Source organism: Hyperoodon ampullatus (assembly GCF_949752795.1).
Source record: "Hyperoodon ampullatus genome assembly, chromosome: 8".
In the NCBI taxonomy this organism is placed as follows: Eukaryota; Metazoa; Chordata; class Mammalia; order Artiodactyla; family Ziphiidae; genus Hyperoodon; species Hyperoodon ampullatus.
The window spans coordinates 27,192,949-27,216,566 of NC_136921.1; the positions used below are offsets into that span (position 1 = coordinate 27,192,949).

General features: G+C 35.0%; 1 protein-coding gene across 1 annotated transcript in view; it reads right to left on the bottom strand.

Moving 5' to 3' along the window:
• The window catches only part of CPS1 (carbamoyl-phosphate synthase 1), a gene marked incomplete at both ends in the record, with an annotated part of 133,910 nt that extends 110,509 nt beyond the window's left edge, over positions 1 to 23,401 (bottom strand). Inside the window, 4 exons of the mRNA XM_079710487.1 lie at positions 112 to 201; positions 1,310 to 1,454; positions 4,420 to 4,529; positions 23,276 to 23,401. Of these exons, the coding sequence (XP_079566613.1) occupies positions 112 to 201; positions 1,310 to 1,454; positions 4,420 to 4,529; positions 23,276 to 23,401 (471 nt within the window). The remainder of the gene's footprint in view (positions 1 to 111; positions 202 to 1,309; positions 1,455 to 4,419; positions 4,530 to 23,275) is intronic.
• Between the last annotated feature and the right edge of the window lie 217 nt (positions 23,402 to 23,618).

The window sequence follows — 23,618 nt, forward strand, 5'->3', positions numbered from 1 at the left end:
CTGATCTGCTATATCTGTTTGGCCCTTTTCAATTACATACACCTTTCCAACTTTCCACGGGCCCCACCAATTGTCCTTAGGTGATGCTGGATGACCTATCATATTTCTCACCTTTTCTTCCTGTAGCCATTGCCCTAGACTCTTGGCAGCCAGCCAGTGGTGGTAGTCATCACTATAATTCAGCACCAGCAAACCTGCAACCTAGAAAGACAAAGTCATTTTAAAAAAGTGATCACAAAATACTACCCAATTCTTGTGACTTGTCTTCTTTTTAATTAATAAATTTATTTTTTTCCATTCTTTTTCAAATTCTTTTCCCATTTAGGTTATTACAGAATATTGAGCAGAGTTCCCTGTGCTATACAGTAGGTCCTTGTTGGTTATCTATGTATTTTAAATATAGCAGTGTGTACATGTGAATCCCAAACTCCCAGTCTATCCCCTCTGTTATGACTTAAGAGTCAGTTTGCATTCTTCAAGCTTTTTTATATTCGCTGATACAACACTTAAAATTTTGAAACTTGAAAAAAAATGTGATAAAAAGTTTTCTCGTAAAATATAATAATTGTTACCTTAACTACCATGTGGGGAACAGTCTTAATTGGTTTGTCAAATCCTGAGAGTAAACTAGGTCCCTTTTCTCAGTACACTGTACTTTTCCACTATGGCATTTATCGATAATCTAATTAATAATTATTTGCTTAATGTACGTAGAGAATAAAACAATTTTTAAATTTACATTTAAAAGAAACTAAATATTTGGGAGAAATGGTGAGATATAAAACTAAATTAAATGATTAGTCCAAGTCATTCAAAAACAGAGTGGTGAATTTACAGTGTAAATTTGTGAATCGTTTATATGGTTCACATCCCTAAGATATTATTCAAATTTGCCTTGAATACGAAATTTTAATTGTGTTTACTTTTCGGCTGGCATACAAGTTATCTTTTACTCATCTCCCAAAGAGGGTAAGATTTAAAAGGTAAATAAGTGATACAGAGTTGATTCTTAAAATCCATTTAAAAGGTGATTCAACTCGAATTCTTGCAGCATAGTTGTTATCTGAACTTATAACAACATTTTTCCAAATGAAGCCAGTTTTACCCACGGCATTAAAAATAAATCCAGGGTGCCCTGAGAAATGAAACTCAGAATAATGTCATGTTAAAGATTATTTTCATATACCTAGGAGTAAGATTGAGAATATAAATTTAATGATTTGTACTATAGGATTCAGGCTGAAATTTTGTCCAGCTTAGATTCTTAATAAATCAACTATGCTTTTTAAATAGTCATCACTGGTACTACCTTAATTCCATCGGACTCCAAATATTTGCTAAGTCCCAGTTCATCCAGTGCAGTAGTGTCAGGGGCTCCACCATTCCCAACAATAGGATTGGCCATAGTGAGAATCTGTCCCTTGTAAGCAGGGTCAGTAAGAGCTTCCGGGTACCTAGGTAAAGATGCCAAGAAATTACCAACAAAAAAATGTATTCTACATACATGATCTTAATTATTGAACCCTTGAAAATTAGAGAACATGAGAATAAAATCCTACAAGCTCGTCTCTAGATTTTGCCAAACCTAGTGAAATTTTATGATAGAATATGGAAATTTATCCCATGATATTACTGATATGAAAAGACTCTTAAGTAATGTGGCATATTCTCATTTAATTTTCATTCCCTCAATTTCTTAATTTTTTTAATTCCTTGAAAAATTCTTCACAGGGTCTTAATTTTTAAAATATTGCTCTATTTAAAGTTTGCAGATATCCTCAAGAATCCCCTAGCCTACCAGACATGAGTGAGTCCAAAATGTTATTTACTACCAAGGGCTGACAGTTTCATCAAAATATTAACTGTCAAAAATTGAAAAGTTTTTTAAAAATATCTTTGAGGATACTGAAGAGCATACTGATTACGTCAGTGATGGTCGTCTGGGTATATATGTTTATTAAAATTCACTGAACATATAAAACTCTGATTTATTTTCTATGAAAGAAGTATTTAATAAAGTTGATTTTTTAAATATTTTAGTTATATAGAGAGGTGTATGTTTGATAGTTATTATCAAGTTATCATTGATAGTATATGTTTGATAGTTTTATTTTATTACAGAAAAAAATCAATCCCCCCAAAATTGACCCAAAGCATTTCTGTCTTCTAAATTAAAAGATTCCAAATAACTATTTTAAAGTACTGATGTGGAATTAAGAAGAAATGCAGAAGAGCTTTATTTTAAAGTGTGGGGAGGAAAAAATAAGAATACATGTATTCTTGTTTTTATTCTATATATAAATAAAATTATATATAAAATTTCTATTCTTAATAATAAGAAACATTATTCCCATAAATACCAGGATCTATCTATAGCTATTCCATGCATTGGAATGTATTGCAATGAGATTTTTTTTCCCATCCTCTTAACATTTTCACTTCCCACAGAGACAGTTAAACCTCATCTTTCTTGTGGATTACTACTGAAAGTGAATTTAGGTGCTGAGGGGGACAGACTGACAACCTCGAAAGCAGTAAAATTCAGCTCCGGCAGTAGTCAACACGAATTCTTCAACCCTCATCCAGACTAACTTCTCCCAGAACTCCCTTTGCCAACAGAATACTTAGTCTCTCAGCTCAGCAACCTCTAAAGTGACTAAGATGCTGTGATATTTACCCACACCTCCATCAGCTAATTTCTCAGATCCCTCTCACTTGTCAGGAACTAATAATTTTTTAACCAAGGCTTACACATAATATAAATGCATTTCTTGAAGATGAAAAACAAAATAACTCCCTTAATTATCAACCACCTTACTGAGTGAGCCACGCATGAATGAAAGCAGCATTTCTCAATGGAAAATAGGATGTGTGGACTAATCTTATTAATGAATGCATTTTTCTACATCAAAAAAGTCTTTAATTAATTTAATTTTACTTCTTTTCTTCTTTCTTCCCATGAAAGAACTGGCCATTCCCTTTAAACATATGCCTACAATGCTCTCTCCAGAAAATGAATAAATATAGCTTGTCCTAGAGAACTGCAGTGTTGGAAGAAAATTAATCCATCAGGTCCTGTTTGACTTTTGTGATGTGACAAGATTTATTACCCATAATCTATCACAGAGAAGAAAACTCGAGTGCCCTCCATCATTCTGATCTATACTAAACAGTTGTTTGTTGGCAGGTATATTAACACAGCTAGTAATTAGTGCTGTCAAAAGGCTTAAATAATTGCCTGGTGAAGCAAAACTTTGCAAACACTTTTCATACACTGTAATTTAATGTTCTCACCAGTGGAACTATTTTAAAAACCATCTAATATTCTTTATTTCAAACAGAGAGCTAAGAGTTTAGAGAATAATGCACATTAATAATATAATGGAAGTTTGGTCAATCAATATCTTCAATACCAGTTAACCCAATGCCTCCTTGTCTTTAAAAGGCTAACTGAATTTCCCTAAAGAATTCATCAAATATTTTACAGTTTAGTCTATTGAATCTCTAATGGAAACCTTTTGAAACCATCTAATTTTTTAAGACGTAATTTTTGAAATTCCTAGCCATAAATTACTATCTAATCCAATCCCCTCGCACTTTACATGTGGAAACTAAGATTCAGAAAGGTTAAGTGATTTTCTCAATATCACATAATCAGTTACCATTAGAACTGAGACCAGAACTTCAGCCACCTGGTTCCCAGATGAACATTTGTTGGCTAGATAAGAACAGCTACATGATTTCTGTAGCAACTCTTACCTTCGTTGTTCTACACCTATTAGCAGAACTTAAATATTAATTCAGTCTCAGTTGATAAATCTTGAAAATATCTGATCTATGAACCTGCTCTCCTGTGTATTACTTTAAGATAATAAATGTATCTGTTATTTTACCTTTCTTATTAGAGTGCAAATTATATATTGTATTTTATATAATTTTGCACTATAATACCTAAGGAATTTCTTAGCTCCTTATAATAGTTCATATTAGATGTGCAAAGTTGATTCTTAACTTCACTAATGGAATGGCACTAGAGAGTCCAACCCATCCTTTTCCCTATTCGATTTTCACCTTAAATCAGATTGATACTGACCCCCCGCCTTACAGAAGCCACTTGGTAATCTCACATAACTTGGGTCTTTGTACCCTAAGTTTCTAGAATTAATTTTGTTCTTTTTTAGCAGGGGAACACCAGTGTCTGTATTCTCTTCCATTTACAGCCACAGGGAGGAGTTTGTGTCTATGGCCCTTTTCAGGGTTGGCTTGAGCAAGCTATGTACGAGCACAGGGCAACGTCAGGACAATGTGTAGTATTATGATGATGATGTGGTGATTTCAATTTCCCATCATGAATAAGATCATCCAGTTATTCCTCTATATAGAGAAAGAATAAAGCCTTGGAATAGAAGGATTACTCACCCTGCTAGGCCAGTATTGAAAACCACTTCACCAGCAACAGAGGATGGATGGCCAAAGGAGTAACCTTTCATCTTAGTTCCATCTTCCAGGACAATGTGCGCTGTCTGTGCCTAAAGAAACAGATTCATGAATCACAGCCGGATACAAAATATAAAGTACAACTAGTTGAAAAACTCCAAAAGTACACTACATAAATGTATTAAATAAATGAACAGTATATTTGATGAAACCATACTATCTAGATTCGGAGTCACTCTCCTGTTACTTACCACTTTTCTTCAAACGTATGGCTCTTGTCACAGGCAGGTGTTTTATTTTGTTTTGCTTGAAAGAGGAACTGAAGCATGTTGATACATTGTCTATCCTAAGTCTACTTGTAGAGTTATTGACAATCCAGAAATACTTCAGTTTAGCTGTAATGCTATGTGTCTGTATTTTCCCTCTTAATATTCCCTAGCTTTGTCAAGTATAGCTTAAGGGAAATTCATGAGTTTGCAAAAACTTTGTGAATTTTACCGTACAGCTCCTCATTACTCTGAGGCTTAGAGCTAGAAGGAATCTTCAAAGTTATACATCAAATTGCGTTCCACAGAGCTCTTGTGTTTGATGGAGTTGTCTCAGGGGCTGCCCCCTCCCCGAGCTTTAGGATCATAAAGAAACTGAAACTTCATCATTCTATTAATACTGATACAAAAGCAAGCACTGTGGAACTTCTGAAAATACATCGCATTTTGCTTTTTAGTAGAGTTAGTTATATACATGTCTGGTTCTCCCTTTAGACTACAAGGCATTCTGAATTTGACTACTTCACCATACTAATCTTTGAACCAGCTTCTATAAAATTCTTGGCTAAGAAGAGGGACAATTAGAGAAACTTATCTCAGAAGCAGGCATCATCTACTCTTCAAAAATACTCTAAATTCTATTGTTGAAACAATTTGGGTCTAAGTCTCAATTTCCATACAATTCAGGGGGGAGAGAACTGTGTTAAACCACACTTTGGGGTGCAAAATCTAGACTCTGTAAAAAAACTCTATGGGACAAAATAATGGGAACATTTTGATTTTATTAAAAATAAACTATAGGGCTTCCCTGGTGGTGCAGTGGTTGAGAGTCCGCCTGCCGATGCAGGGGACACGGGTTCGTGCCCCGGTCCGGGAAGATCCCACATGCCGCGGAGCGGCTAGGCCCATGAGCCATGGCCGCTGAGCCTGCGCGTCCGGAGCCTGTGCTCCGCAACGGGAGAGGCCACAACAGTGAGAGGCCCGCGTACCGCAAAAAAAAAAAAAAAAAAAAAACAACTATAAAGGAAAACATCTCTGCAATAATTTAGAAAATTTCCTTACTTTTTTAGCTCTGGATCCCATAGCGTCTAATCCTTTTCTATCCTATCACCCACCTCCAGTCTTACCACACACACGCACACACACGCACACACACCAATCTCAGTAAACAGCAGGAAGGCAATACATGATTTCTAGACCTCTGTCTCTATGTTCCTCTAGCTTTACAAGCACTCAGCTTTTCAAGAGTTAAAATGGTAAAACCTCATTATTTTTCTATAGTAACCTTCTCTTTAGAAATACGATGCCTCTTTTACTTGTAAAGTAAAGTGTCAAGTCCCTTGACACTGGAATGACTGCTTTTCAATGTAGTGTTTATCTTTAAACCAATAGACCATGTGCCTATGTATTGTTTATGTGTAGTGCATACACATTAATTTATATTTACACCCAAAGCTATTTTAGTATTTCCTATTAAAATTGATATGTTTATGGTACTCCTCTCAACAGTAAGCTTAGTTTTTAATTGGAGGTACAATGCATGGATTTCAATTTATATTTTGAAGAAAGTTGAACAAAGTACTGTCCGGCACATTTTACATGTGTTTGTGTATGTGAGTTTGTATGTGAGTGTCCATGGGCAGAGTTAGCCAAAAGAATGTTGTCCTTCACCCAGCTTATCAAATAATCTTTGAGATAAAGTTTTGTTTTATCTACAGCCTTGGAACCAGTGTTCAAGATCTCAAGCTTGACACTTTCTCTTTAAATAGTCATGGTTTACCTTCTCAGACACTAAACTAAAAAAAAGTTTTTGGAATTACTCAGCACAGAGGAAAGCACAATAAGTAATTAATGTAATATGCATGATGACAAGAGTTCCCTGACAGAGACTGGCTTAACACACAAGTTCTGAATTCTGCCTCTGCATCCAGGAAGTCACCTTTGCACGTCATTTCTTCTAATAACACAATTTTCTTATTTTATATTTTATTTTAATTTGTCAATCATTCTTTACTTATAATTCAAGACAGAGGTTGTTGATTTTAGGAAGTAAGTGTGATTATGTTCAGTGTATTTCCAAAGAACATTATAAACGAATCAAATGTCTATGGTGATAGTTCTAAGTAGGGGTAAGTTTATTGGGAAAATTTCCTAGGTATCTCTGACATGTTTCACTACGTGAAAACCTTTGGTCCAAGTAAAGGAAATTCACTGTCAAAAAATATTTTCTACTGAAAGTATTATTTTCTGTTCTTGAGGAAGTCATGTGTAGCCTACATGCTTTCACCAAATGGAGGTAAGGTAGGAAACATTTTCTTAAATAATATTTAACTTTGATAGAACCTAAAATAACTGTACTTAGTTGGCAAAACTTGGCGTGTGAACTGCAAATTTCAATTGTCTTCTATATACCAATTTATCTACCCTACTCTGAGCCATACCTGCCTAAAATATCACCTCTGTTCATTTTGTTCCTTTTGCTTTTCTCTATCCTATTCTCATCTAAGAATTTCAAATTCTCTGATCTGTCTGACAACATCTAATTATTTTAAAGAAAGGTAAAAATTAGCATAAGCAATCTGACTCTTGTTAGCCTATTCGTACAATTCTATTTGGTATTTTTCTTCCTCTCTCCATGGGACTAGTTTTCTACTTTGCTTTCTGTCCTTTAAAGATATATTTGAGGAGACATTTACTGTTGCCTGAAATAGTACCTGAGATTGTGTTCAATATGTCTTTTTTGCTCCTTTAATTATATTTTTTGTTCTTTTCGGCAGCTTTTATAGATTTTCCAATGCTTTTTTCCACTGCACATTATATTGTTACAAGGCTTCTGTTTACTGCCTATAGTACCCTTTATATTTCACTTAACTACATTGGCCTCCAATGAATCTAAAATGATGGGTTCCAATTGACTTATCTATGAATTGATGGAGAAACTCTGAACAAAGAGCTATTATTTGGAATCCCCTCTTCTAGCTAATAAGTTCCCAAATGCTATTTCATTCCAACGAGTCTAAAAGAAATCACCTCGCTACCAGCGTAAGATATTTTAGTAGCCTCAGTCCTAGTAGAAAGAGGACCATAGTCTCGGAATTATACTATAATCTTAAGGGTTCATTTAAGTGCCTACTGCCAGAGCACTTTGGTAGTTTGAATGCTGAAAGTACAAAGGAAACCTTAATGAGAAGTCTGTACACTCATAGAATGTCAGGAAAAGTAACCAAAGGCTATATAAATGTAAGTTCTACAAAATAAATGACCTATATCATGACATGGTCCCTAACTGTTTAACAAAAAATGTATATGCCAATAAGACAGTTTAGACCTTCAGGTCACAACATCATTTAGCTCCCATCATGTGCCAAGTTTCATCCTAGGCTTTGGAGCTACATGGATAAATATCCCCAGTCCCCCCACCCCTCCCACCCTCAATTTAGTAAAAGGGCCAGCTATGTGCTTCGATGGTAAAATAGAGGAAACTCAAGAAGATCCCCTTTGAAACACCTAGAAACACAAAGATAAATAAAATATCCTTTCCTTTCAGAGATTTCTCTTTAAAAAAATAATTCACCCTTTCCTTCCCGTTCATGATTTCAGTAATAAAGTTAAAATTTTAAGAGAGAAACTCATCAAATTTTGAATCTAAAGTTTAAAGATTCCTTCAAGTCTTTACTCAAATGTCATCCATCTTCTTGGCAAAACCTATTTAAAATTGCAATATCCCTAAATGTCCATCAACAGGAATGGATAAAGATGTGGTACATATATACAATGGAATATTACTCAATCATAAAAAAGAACGAAATAATGCCATTTACAGCAACATGGATGGACCTAGAGATTGTCATAATGAATGAAGTAAGTCAGACAAAGACAAATATCATATGATATCACTTATAAGTGGAATCTAAAAAAAATGATACAAATGAACCTATTTATAAAACAGAAATAGAATCACAGATGTAGAAAACAAACTTATGATTACCAGGGGGAGAAAGGGGTGGGGAAGGATAAACTGGGAGATTATATTAGATATATTATACTAGATATAAAATAGATAACTAATGAGAAGCTATTGTATAGTACAGGGAACTCTACTGAATACTCTGTAATGAACTATACAGGAATAGAATCTGAAAAACAGTGGAAATAAATAAATAAATAAAATTATAATATACCCCTCAGCACCCTATCTACTTAGTCTACTCTTTCTTCACAGCACTTATTGCCTTCTAACGTATCATCCAGTGTCTTACTTAAAACATCTGTCTTGTCCCACTAGAAAGTGAACTTTATGTGGGCAGAGTATTTGGGTTTGCTTTGTTCAATTATGTGCCTGCCTCCAGGGCCAACATCAGTGCCTGGTACAGAGTAGGTAGTCATTGAATTTTTGTTGGATGAATAAAGCATCACTAAGTGACAATCTAAAGAAAAATACTGGGACTTCCCTAGTGGCGCAGTGGTTAAGAAACCACCTGCCAATGCAGGGGACACAGGTTAGATCCCTGGTCTGGGAAGGTTTCACATGCCGTGAACCAACTAAGCCCATGCATCACAATCACTGAGCCTGTGCTCTAGAGCCCGCACGCCACAACAACTGAAGCCCACGTGCCACAACAACTGAGCCCACCCACCGCAACTACTGAAGCCCACGCGACTAGAGCTCGTGCTCCACAATGAAGAGTAGCCCCTGCTCACCACAACTGGAGAAAGCCCATGCACAGCAAGGAAGACCCAAAGCAGCAAACAATAAATAAAATTTAAAAAATAAAGAAAGAAAATACTATTTTAAAAATACTGAAAGACATAATTATCCATTCGGTTTTTAGTTTATTCTAGATATATATTTAAAATAGCAAATATCTGTTTTGAGTTGCCTTTTCACTGTTTAACAGTGTCTTCCTACAATACCTTAAGTGTAGTCAATGTGGAGATATTATGGTGGGAAAGAGATGTGAGCGACATTGAGGGAGAAACGTTAGTGGATGGTTAGCCCGGGATATGCATATTGAGTATGCTGCATGTGAGTGTTCAAATACATCTTATGCAGAGTTAAAACAAATATCATGGTAATTCAAAACAAAAGGATCATTCATATCAATTTCCTAGAGATTTCACATGAAAGAGGATGACAGTGCTTGAATTAACATAACAAACTATTTCAGTCCCTTTTTCACTTTGAAAATATGGAAAAAACTAGAAAGCTCTCCTTACCCAGTGTATTCTAAAATACAGGAGTATGGAAAGAAAATCCTGTATTCTTCTACTTAGTTTTAGAATAGCTTATACAAATGAATTTTGCAGAAAAAACATTTTACATTTCTCATATTATTCTCACATATTTTTGCCATAGCAAATTCAAGTGACAGGTCTAAGTCAAATTCAAAGAGATCAAAAGTTATTTTGGACAGTGAAAGCTATTAACTTTTGAATCACTGAAATTAGTTGAATAAGCATGGACTATTATTCACCCAGTTCAATTTGAAATTTGAGTCTAACTAGCTGCTGCCTCTCTCTAGGTCAATCACTACAGGGCAATACAAGCAAGCAATAAATTCTAAGGTGAGTTTAATCTGACTCCCTCTTAGTGGAATTGAGAAGGATTTTGTTCGGTGTGCTCTCACTAGACACGGAGAACAAATTTTCTCTTTCCGAAATATGAATATGTATACAAGCCTTATTGGCAGATGACTACTTTGGGTTTTTTTTTCTTTGTTTTACTTTTTTCCCTGATCTGGAATAAGCAGTCTCAATTCTTTTAATATGTCCTTACAGCTCTTCATTTCACTTTTTCCCCTCTGGGTCTCTTACTAATATTCCAATAACTTTTCTAAGTAAAACCTTCATGTAAATTAAATTCCATGTGTGACAGGATCCACTTAGTGGCTTAATTTTAACTGGGTACTCATTTCCATTATAGTATAATTCTTCATCATTATTTAAGTGCATATGAAGTTATAAGAATATTCTTCAACTCTCAAGGTCAGAGCCAATTAGAAAAATTTAACTTTTAGTTCATTACCTAATTTTAGATCTAAGTGCCTCAGAGTCAAAGGACTAGTTAGATGTTGTTGATGTTGCTACCTTTTATTCATATTGACTCAACCAAATAGACACAAAATGCTGAAATATAACAAAGAAGTTTTGAGTTCCATCGTACTAGTCTTCAACTTAGAAGTTAAGAGATATTTAAACTGATTTCATTAATCAAATATAAATAAATCCTTCACTCAATGTTATTTATCAACCCAAATATACATAGTCCAATAAAGATAATAAGGGAAACCTTACCACAAGGGGCAGCAGAAACATTAAGCTTCTATCTGGAAATCTCATTTCAATAAGATCAAGCACATTGGGTTTGGCAAATGCTTAGATCATAGATTTTGAAAGATAAAATAACTATCCATTATATATATGTATATATATCTCACTATTCCCTAAATAACTATTGCCCAAATTTGCTTATATATTCACAATCTAAATTGCAAACCAGTTTAGAAAGACATTTCCACATAAGAATAGAGTATAATTTTCTATCCAACCGGGGAGGAATTATTTTAAGTATAAAGAGGGCAGACTTCTGGAGAAAAGCACTGAGAAGAGCAGATGCTTTAGGGGAAAAGAATATTCATACACTATGGCAATCACTTCCTCTACCCTGGCCCTATTATTCCAATCTATATGTAGCCCTATCCATTAGGAACTGTTTGAAATCGTGCTCTGTGTAAGGGAAGAAAAGGGGGTATGAATGAGGTTGGGCTGGAGACAGCACTTTTGATAATCTCTTCCACCTTTCACCATCTGGGTTTCTCTTTCCCTCCCATACCCTGCCTGTTGAAATATGGATTTCACTCGTTTCGGGTTTGTTTCTTTGTTTGCTTAGTTTGTGTTTTTGGTTTTATACTCTTGATCAATTGTTGTATATTAAAGGTCAGCTCTGCAGATGTCTTTGGAGACTTTGTCAGAAAAACAAACCTTGAAGACCACTAGGCATAATGGCTCAGATATACCCAGGTCCTTACCCTCATTCCTGCCCTCTCTTCTTCCCACATACCCAAATTCTACCTCTTGCTAGGAACTCAAGCTGATCATCTTTGTACACTAACTAAACAGGTATTGAAGGATTTGTCACTTCTAAATTTAAGGTTAAGTAAAATTGGCTCTTAGAATTTACTGCCGTATACCCAACTATTTGACTAATTTCTCCAATAAGATTATAGTCAACACCAAACAACATCAAGGAGAGAGAGACCCTGCCTTTTCTGTCCAACACAGTATCACTAGCACATAACACAGCATCTGGCACTTAGTGGGTGATTGGGGAAACCACTTTGCATCTCTCTGAATTCATACTTTGGCCCATGAAGTTAACTTTCAGGGATTTTGGAAAGATCGTTTAACCCCGGGTCCACAAGGGAGAGTAACAGGTATGATTGGTGACTTTGGGAAATAGAACTGGGCAAGACTGGCTCAACTCTTCTCAACAATCTTTTCAAAGAAGGCTGTTTTCAGGTGCACATCAAGGTGGGAGACTTGCAGTTGTGAGCAAATACATTTGACTCAGGGAATGGGGATTTCTAAGAAGTCCATTTGGTTACAGATCTAGACCCTGTTTTCCAAATAGCTTTAACAGTAATCAAGCTGATATTCAGATCTCTATCTCTTTGAATTCTATGTCCTGTTTCTCAGTTGATTTTAAATTTAGAGGCTGAGAAGGAGGTGTGATTAATTATCACTCCTAGAATCCTACCTGTAGTAGATACCTAGCAAATACTGATTGGTTGAATGAATGGATGAATGAATGAATGAATGAATGGCTATCAGGTGGCAAAGATGCATCATAATTCTATTTTCCTTCCTCTGAGACATGACTGGCTTGCAAATTGCACTCCTGCTTTACTCCAGTCGTATTTTAACTATTCCTCTTAGGCTTTGCTCACAAACATGAGAAGCAATGGGCAATTTATAGCTGTATTTAATTCTATGTGATTTATTTCCTGGGAATAGATAAGGAAATAAAGAACACCCACTTTAATAGTATTTTCTCTTCCATAGTCCACCAAGTAGGGATGTAAGTGGGTACAGCAATTCCTTTTTATAAAGCCATTATATAATAATTAAGCTTTATTCACACCTTAGTAAAGTTACTTTAGTTAGATAATCTACTAACTATTTAGCAGAGTACAGCTAAATGATTAGATAATGAACTCAGTGAAAGAGGGAAAATTACAACAGAAAACAGTAAAAGTATATACTCTCTTACCCTACATGCATCTTCCCCATTATTACTTTTCATACTTAAAATATTAAACATTTATTTTTTAATTTCATACTTGATATAATATTTATTTGTAACCACATTTAAAATTAAACTTAATTGTTTTATGTTTGGTTGAACTCTTTTCTAAAACATAGATTTCTAATTCAACATTTTTCTAATAGTGGTTAGTCTTACAAATCTTTCGAACCCACAGATATTAATTCTAATAGTAAGATATTAGAGTTACAGTCTCTCTCCCTTTGACATCTTTTCCTAACATTTCTTGGGAGTGAAACTTTCAAATCATATCTGGGCCTATAGGCTAGGTAATAAAGTTACTTAAATAATTAGTACTCTAATTAAAAATAATTCCTCTGTTGATGGAAATACAAAATGGTACAGCCACTGTGGAAAACAGTATGTAAATTCCTCAAAAAAATGAAAACTGGAACTATTTGATCCAGGAACCCTACTTCTGGATATTTATCCAAAGAATTGAAATCAGGCTCTCAAAGAGATATCAGCACTCCAATGTTCATCACAGCACTCTCCACAATAGCCAAGATAGTGAAGCAAACTAAATGTCTATCAATGGATGAATGGATAAAGAAAATATGGCATATACACAAAATGGAATATTACTCAGTCTTAAAAAAGGAAGGAAATCCTGCCATATATGACAACATGAATGGCCCTTGAGGGTATTATGCTAAGTGAAATAAGCCAATCATAGAAGGACAAATACTGCATGATTTCACTAATCTGATGTATCTAAAATGGTCAAACTCATAGAATCAGAGAGAAGAATTATAGTTGTCAGGGGCTAGGGGAAGGAGGTAATAGGGAGTTGCTAACCAATGGACATAAAATCTCAATTGTTCTCAACATGAATAAGTTCTAGTGATTTGCTGTACAGCATTGTACCTATGGTTAGACTGCATATATCGTATACTTAAAAGTTTGTTAAGAGGATGGATCTCATCTTAAGTGCTCTTACCACAATAAAATAAAATTTTATTACATTATGTTAACAGAAATTTAATCTTCTATCACTGGGGAAAAGAAAGAAAATTGAATTCAGCATACATAACCCAATTATTCTCTTTCCTCTCTTTACTTTTTATCTAAAGTGCTTGCCAATTTTACTGTATGTCAGTAGCAAATTTGTTTGTTTTCCTTTACTGATGCAGTCTCATAATATTCCATCTCTATGCCAAATTCCCAAATAGTTTTCAACTGATAATTAGTCCATTTTTATCCCCCACTAAAAAAAACCTGAGGTTGCTATATTTCTATTGTTATTGTTACTGAGGTTTACATATGGTATTGATGCATACTTGACACTCAATAAATATTTGTATAATTTTGAGGAGAGTAACTAAGGACATGTATACTTCAATTTTTCTCTTGTTTGAGTTCATGTGTTAAAGCACATCCCGTTTTGTTTTGTTTTGTTGTATTTTTTAATTCTGGAATAATCCTTATATTTGAAAAAAAGTAAAGCATTAACATTTCTTAAGCATGCCTTATAGAAGTAGATTGACCTATCACTATCCTATTTCTACCCTTTGGCATTTGGCATTTGGCATTGCTTTGGCATTGCTTTAATGAGACCCTATTAAGACATTAACCAGATTGTATACATAGTCACCAATGCTTATTAAAGTCTATATGTAGTTGAACAAATAAATTGTTTATATATATTTGAATGAGAAATTTCTACTGTTCCAAGAAAGCTATCTTACCTCAAATAAAACCATGAAGTTATGTTGGAAAAATATGTTTTGGGAGCACTTTGCCCTCACTGAAAACCCCACCCTGATCCCTTCCTTAAGACATCATTAATAATAGTTAACATCAATGTACTAGGCACTGTCTCTCAAGCTATTGATGGATTTTCTCTAATCCTCACAACCCTCCCCCGCCCCCCACTGAGGTAGATTAAATTAAGCTTTCCATTTTACAGTTGAGCTAACTGAGGCTTAGACTAGTCAAGATCATTTCACAGGTAAATGCAGGAGTAGTGGTTTCTAAACCCAATCAGTGTGACTCAGAATCCACAAGCCTCCATCACTCTATGGAACCATGGAACCATCACGTCGAAAATTTCAGCCTAAACTGACTTACATATTACCCCTCTTTTTCTTTTTCTAAGCTTACTTCTATTTCTGTTTTCTAATCTTTTAAAAATGGGGATAAAAAGCAATTCAGTCATAGACTGTACTTAAATTTATTTATAAGAATTTTAATTCAAACCTGCCATAGATAAGATGCAACATGCCCAGGTCAACCAAGAATGACTTATCTGTAAATCTGTAAATCATCAGAGTGAAAATGTCAAGTCATTAATTACATCCTATAATCTGAAGAGAACTAGCAGGTTTTAAGAACTCTTCACTCTGATTCCAGGCCCTTGAATTTTCAAGCTCTTAAGACTGTTAGGACCAAAGATGCTGTAAACATGGAGATGCTCTTCTCAGTCCCCTTCCAGGAAGGACCTGCCATCCTGCTGCAAAGAGTGAGGTCAGTGGATGGTCACCAGCTGTCAATTCCTTCAGGATCTACCTCAGTTGCAGAGAGCTGCCTTGCCCTTCCTGGAGTAGCCCACACCAGGTAACCTACCATATTAGACTTTTGTATATGTGGAGTTTACAGGACTATATAAGAAAGAAATAAATTAAAAATTGAAAAACAGCATGTTTTGTTACAAACACATGACAATATTTTGGTTGAAGTGGAAGAAACATGTCAACAAAACAGCACTGCTCTAAAATATTGTATTTATAGAATTACTAACGTCCATATAAAGCAGGAATCCTCGCTGATTCTTGGATTTAAACAACCTGTTCTCAAAATGGAATCAAAAAAAGGAAAAAAGGAAAGGAAAAGGAAAATCAGATTTATTTTGTATTGAGATAAAGTACAGTGCATAAATGGGCTCTTGAGTAAGAAGTAAAATTCAGCAGGAGAAATTGTTTAGCTCATTCTGAAGCCAGGTTAAACACAAATATGGCTTCAGATATACATATAAGCACACTAACAAAATGCCAAATTAAAAAGATCCATATGATGTTTGAGGCCTAATTAAAATTCTACCCAGAGTTGCTACATGTATATTCACTTTGTGTGCAGAAACAGACATCCATGTGTCCTTGTATTAACTACAGCACTTACACATCTATGAAATGGAAAGAACAACATTGTTTCTTCCCCTGAGTGTGAGAATTCACCAGCAAAATGTTCTGGATGTAAAGCTTCAAGCTAATTTAGCAATAAGTTCCATAAAAGATTTGAATAAAACATTATAGCTACAATAATCCCCTTAAGCTAGTAATGGGAATGAAAATTATTTACTCTGGGAATCTGACTGTATTGCTGTTAAATCATTTGTCTATGTAAATTATTTGTATATCAGAAAAGATAGAAGCCCCATGTGTTTACCTCCATTTTCACCCAGGCCTAAAGCTATATAAAATATTTGATTTCTGGTGCACCTGAGGTTTCTCAGCTATTAGTTGACATCAGTACTCATCCTCTTAAGAAATAAAATAAATCTGAACCAACCTTTGGAAGGTAGGAAGCTTACAGCCAGAATTTTAGTTTATTATTGCACAGATAATATGGTAAAAAGTTAAAATCTTGAAGTGTTCTTTATTGGTAAATGAAATCTTATTTTTCATTCTTAGGGTTACTACTTTCAAAATATGGATACTTAAGATTCAGTATTACAGCACAATTTGCTATGTCTAGAATATTTAATGAGACTTCTCTGCAGTTAACAATGCCTAACACTTCAGGATTTCAAAGTACTGTAACAGCAGTAATCAATTAAGCCTTACAACATCTTAAGTTAATAGCCTTACAACAGCCTAAGTTAATATTAAGTCATCTGCCTTTGGTTAAATATAAACCAATGTTGGGGGAAAAAATTACAAGGTTAATTTACTTGAATACTTCTATGTTCTGAACATTTATAAACAAATGAGTCAGATTCATAAGTAATTTTTATTCTAGTTATGTTTCTTATTATAAATAAAACATTCAGAAAAGTTCTACCACAAAGTACATGTATAAAGTATAGGTTTACTAACAAGCACTTAATGGGCATCTGCCATGTGGTAAATCGTTCTGAATCTGGGAGGAATCTTCAATATTGTTAGCTAATGCTTACTTTTTGGTTATAAATTATTATGGATCTTCTACATCATAGAAGAAATTTATTCAGTTAAATTCTTAGTGATACAGCAACTCTACTGATTCATTTATAAGAACCTCACATTAGCCAATAACCTCCTTGTGAAATTTAGAAGATCAATATATGGCATTTATTGAGTTGAAAAAAAAAAAGAAAAAGAAGAGAGGGGCCTTAAAAATATTTTCATGAATTGAACTCATTTAGACCAGATGAATGAAATTAAGTGTAAGATAGGGATTGCTAGGGCCGAGCAGTCCAACACCAGGCCCGACCTTGGCCCATGTAAATTTCTTCAACCTTCAGTCATTGAAAAGACCCTAGGAAATACTGGTCACATCAAGGACATTCAGTCTTGCATAGCAAATTCCAGAAGCCTTGAAGTGAGCTCTGGTATGACCATTGCCCAAGAGATATTGGAAACTCTCTACTACACCCTCCAACCTTTGGTACTAGTCAGAAATATGAAGAAAGTCTAATGAAGACCTGAAAGCAGAGGAATGTTCTTTATTTCCACAGCAGTAGGATCTAAATTTGCATTTAAACTATCAGTAAGTCTGGCCATACATGGTCAAATAGAAACTCAAGGTGCCATCAACAGGAGAAGGTTGCCTGAGGCCAAGATTAGTGCCAGTTCTTTTGGCATTTCCCCAGTCAGAATTCTTAGCTTCCTACCCAGGGCTGGGACCAGGGTGAGGTGAGTGAGGTGCTCAAGGCACAACATCAAATGAGGCACATTGTGGGCCTGGTAGTGAGAGCCTCCTTCAATGTTGTACAATAGACGTCCCACTCGCCTACCTCAGTCTAGGTCCTGTCCGACTATAGCTTTTTCAAGGGTTTTATGGCAAGAAGCTCAAAATGTCAAGACACTGTTGATGACAAACAAATGAGTCTATACCTTAGAAAGGGAGTTTATGAATGGTAGAGTACATAAGACAAGAATGTTCAAAAGAGAGGCCCCCTCCCAATTAATGAAATATTGTCCAGCAAATATATGTAAAGTTGCTAAATCATCTGAACTAATTCTACAACATCTCATTTGGGATTGGAACACAATTTATTATTTCAAATATTTGGATTATCATGGATAAAATCCATCCTTAAAATGTATCTAGGGACTTCCCTGGTGGCGCAGTACTTAAGAATCTGCCTGTCAGTGCAGGGGACACGGGTTGAAGCCCTAGTCCGGGAAGATCCCACATGCCGCAGAGCAGCTAAGCCCGTGCGCCACAACTACTGAGCCTGCGCTCTAGAGCCTGTGAGCCACAACTACTGAGCCTGCGTGCCTAGAGCCTGTGCGACGCAACAGAGAATCCTCTGCAATGAGAAGCCCGCACACCACAACAAAGAGTAGCCCCTGCTCACCGCAACTAGAGAAAGCCCACGCACAGCAACAAAGATCCAACGCAGCCAATAAATGAATAAATAAATGTATCTATATGTGATAAAAGTCTAATACAATAATTAGTCTTGAAAATGCATAATAAATTTACCCCTACTCCCACCTCTAATATGTATAAAGAGGATCCTATATAATAATGAATTTTATTTCCTATGAATGTCTTTAAAGCTACTACAATATAATTAAATGATTCTAATTGTAGGAGTTTTTGTAGTTTCCAATTTCTAATCAAATGACAACAGCTCCTCAAAGGTTGAGCTAAAGAGCTATTTCTATGTTACAAACAGAATATAATATCTTACAAAATGAAAACGTTTCAAAAGGAATAGTGATTCTGGGGGTTCATTCATATCTGAAGTACCAGAGTGAAGGACACTTGGACTGTTAGGTTCCTGGCTTAATTGTAACAGAGGTCACCATTTTTATAAATGAGTGGATTAATGTTAGAAGCAGTACTTATTGAATCCTTTTCTATTCATAAGGAACTTAACCTTTTCAACTTAATACCTTTCATTCCCAAATTCATTTGCAAGTAAAAATAAAACTATTTAGTCTTAGTGACTTTCTAAGACTTGTGAACTCATAATTTTTTAATTTGTAAGTTTCCTTCAGTCAGAGACTATCCACTTATTATCCATTTATTTCAACGTATTATTCTCCCTGTATACTCCCAGGGTACAAGTTTCATGTTTATTTGTTAAATAAATAAATAAATAGGATATTAAGATGCACATCCTAACTTTTGGAATTGAATTCAACATAGTGAAAAAATAATATCTGCTTCATAGTCCTTGAGTCTAATTCATTATAAGCAATATCTTCCTAGAGATAGGTTTGCTATTAAGGCAAAGGTGAAAAAATCATCAAAGATATTTGAGAAGTTTTATCAGATATCTTGTCATTGTAATAATTTGTAGCCCACAAAAACATGAAGAAACGCTGATCTAACTTTCTATTAAGTCCTTCTACTAAAATGTATAGAATAGAATGTTTTTTAAGTATCAAGTTTTTACTTTTTGGAAATCAAGCCCTTGTCAGCTGCATCATTTGCATATATTTTCTCCCAGTCCATAGGTTGTCTTTTCATTTTGTTTATGGTTTCCTTCGCTGTGCAAAAGCTTATAAAATTGATTAGGTCCCATTTGTTTATTTTTGTTTTTTATTTCTATTGCCTTGGGAGACTGACCTAAGAAAACTTTGGTACGATTATGTCAGAGAATGTTTTGCCTACGTTATCTTCTAGAAGTTTTATGGTGTCTTGTCTTGTATTTAAGTCTTTAAGCCATTTTGAGTTTATTTTTGTGTATGCTGTGAGGGTGTGTTCTAGCTTCATTGATTTACATGTGGCTGTCCAACTTTCCCAATACCACTTGCTGAAGAGACTGTCTTTTCTCCATTGTATATTCTTGCCTCCTTTCTCGAAGATTAATTGTCCATAGGTGTGTGGGTTTACTTCCGGGCTCTCTCTTCTGTTCCATTGATCCATATGTCTGTTTTTGTGCCAATATCACATTGTTTTGAATACTGTAGCTTTGTAGTATTGTCTGAACTCTGAGAGGTTTATGCCTCCTGCTTTGTTCTTTTTCCTCAGGATTGCTTTGGCAATTCTGGGTTTTTTATGATGCCATATAAATTTTAGGATTATCTGTTCTAGTTCTGTGAAAAATGTCATGGGTATTTTGATACATATTGCATTTAATCTGTAAATTGCTTTAGGTAGTATGGCCATTTAAAAATATTAATTCTTCCAATTCAAGAGCATGGGGATATCTTTCCATTTCTTTGAGGGATGACTCAATTTCCATTATTAATATTTTGTAGTTCTCAGTTATATAGGTCTTTCACCTCCTTGGTGAGGTTTGTTCCTAAGTATTTTATTTTTTTGCTGTGATTTTAAAAAGAATTGTTTGTTTACTTTCCTTTCTGATATTTCATTGTTATTGTAAAGAAATGCAACCGATTTCTGTATCTTAATCTTGTATCCTGCTACCTTGCTGAACAGTTTTTACTTTTAAAGTATTTTATAGATTTTTAAGCACTGATCATGTGTGATGGTCACACAATTCTTGGAGTAAATCAAGAATTGTTTCCACACTACGGATGACAAAATTTGGGTTCAGAGAGAATATGTGACTTGACTAAGTTCAGAACATTGAAAAATGCATAAGAAAGGTTAGAATCTAGGTCCTTTTATTCCTATACAGTGTGTTTTCCACTACAAGGTACAACTGGTTGAATGTAAGAATGAGCACTGAGAATTTTAGATACTAATAGAAAAAGATTACTGTCTCTAGAGATTTCATATTTTATGGTGGTTGATCATTTATACCCTTGATATCAAATTCCTTTAAAATGTAGAGTACCTTGAAATTCTTTCTTTTTCCTTATACGTGAAATATAACTGTGCCTATTAACAAAGTACACGCTATAAATATTAGCTACAAACAAGCGCATGAGGAAGGACCACATAAAAGTACAAGTGCGTCACTGCTGTCGTCAAACCCACTCTCCTTGTCCCTCACCAAGGGGAAAGTGACCTCCAAAGACATTGAAAAGGCAACCCATTTACACTGCAGTGCTTATATATCTGATCCCAGGGTATCTTCCACAATCCATTTACTATCTATAACTGAGTATAATGTTATTAACCTTTAGTGACTAGTCTCATTGCCCTTCACTGACCATATATAACTATATTCTAATGATTTTAACTATCTTTAAAATAGGATACTCATATAAAAAGAGTAAGTTTAAATATATCTTTCTAAAAGAATTGAGTTTTAAAAGTGAAGGCATGAAGAAAAGTTGGTAGAGGGCTGTTTCAAAATAAGTGAATAGTAACACAAGTTCCCTTGGATTGTTGTATAGAATTTTAATTCACTACTGTGAAGTTCAAGAACTTCTATTTTTCATGCCTGGCATTCCTCCAAAACTTTGGCCAGAAATGATTGAGTATGAGTAATGGCTTTTACACTGTGAAATGATGGCTTATTCCTCCTACAAACTTGTCATTCTTAGCTGTGAACTTTGGCAGACCCTTAAAACAGATCTGCCACCATGAGCTAGAACTACTTTCACAGTGGACCATCCAAGTATTAAACCATTTTGTTGTAGTTGTGGTTGTATAGAGCACTTATTATGATAGTGGAGAATTGGCTTCTAGTATCAGTCACATCTATGCCATTTTAAGTAGTTACTCAATTTCTTTGTTTCTGATGTCTGATGGAGATACACCTAACTCTATCTACCAATTTTTGTGAGAAGAAAAAGATATTCCAAGGGACACAACTTCAAAGTCTTAAAAGACATGTCTAACTTTAGGCAATACAATACAATTCATTACTATTTATTCTCTCTGAAGTGATATAGGAGTACCCTTGAGATATTACTAACACTAAACTGAAACCAAATACTCACTCTCATAGCTTACATGTAGTCACTCTATCTTTGATGATGGTTTAGAACATATCTCCTTTCTGGCTCTCTTGGTACAATTAAACTGAACCCAAGAAAATGGCTGTTCCTGGGTTTCTTAATTTAGAATGGTAGTATCTTATACTTTCTCTTGAGATCTTGAGATCTCTTTTTCTTTCTCTCTCTCTCTCCCCACCATACCTACTCCTTCAGACCTCCTTTCTCTTTCTGTCTCCCTTTTCTTTCTGCTTTTTTTTTCACCCCTATTTCTTTCCCACTCCAGTCAGTGGAGGTCAGGAGAATCTATGGGTGTTGCTTAGCCCTGCAGATATCATTTGGGCTAAAATCATACTGAATCCTTCCTTAAGCAATCTAAGCAATAGAAGCTGGGGAAGTATTTGGAGGATTTTTAGCCAACCCACTGAGCACACAAAGTATAAGCAGTACACTCAAAACTATTACAACCTATTTTTACATCAACAGCTAGAGGTTGTTTGGGTTTTTTTTTTTCCTACTTCACTTTTTACAGCTTTTACTACTATAGAAGTAATATATTTAAAGCTACTGTGATTACTTAAATTTTATATTCACTAAAGATGATTTTCATTAGCAAAGTTCCCTTGTAGTAATTTCAGATTTCTCTGGGAATAAATGTCTTCATAAAGGTATAGGAAGGAACAGAAGTTCCTACAGGAATTTCATAACTCACTGGTGGGGGCGGGGGAAGAGCACTTAATGTTCTCTTCCTGAACCTACTCCTCAGTTACAGATACATTCAGAGAGACAGGCTCATCAGCTGATAATTGCCTTAGTGTCTTGATCTGCAAAATAAATATAATAAATTTGTCCTTCTAAAAGAAGAGCTAAGAGGGAAAAGGAAAAAGCAAAGGAAGTGTCTACATGATGATCTGTAAATATCAAAATTATGCAGATATTTTCCTCTCAACATTTTTTCCCAGAAAACTTTACAGTGAGCCAACACAGAATAGGGGTTAAACACACTACCTACAGCCATGTGGCTCATGTACATATAAACAACTCCATGCTTGAACCCAAAGTGTGAGCAATAGTGTCTGGGCACAAGCAGAGCCCTGATAGCTTTTTAAAAAAATTTTTTTCTAAACAGAACACTTACATTTTTATATATTCACAGGAATTGTGATCCTTCTTTATGTTGGGTGAAAATTAGTAAGTTAGTAGTTCAGAACTATGTTTTTCCTTTGTAAGTGACACCTTTGCTTCATGATAAACTACACCCCATACAATCTTATTGGAAACAATGAATATGGGAATAATACCTTGACAGAAAGGAGCCTGATGCCAGGTCTTGAAAATTTCCATGGATGGTGTGCAGTCACATTGTTTAAGCCAAAACCTGTCTTCAGGGTCTTCACCACTTTGCAAGCTGTCAAAATCCTCATCATTTTGAAGACGTTGATTTGTGACTAAAAATAAATGAAATTGCATATACTTTATGAGAATTTTGCTATAAGATTTTTAAATTAATGTGAAGAAAGCTGGGGGTGTGCAATCTGGTGTTTAAGGCTGACTGCACAGTGATCTTTGAAATTCCATTCATTCTGTCATTAAATGTCTTCGGCCATAGCTCCTCCTTCTCTTAAGCCCTCCTCCTGAGGTAAT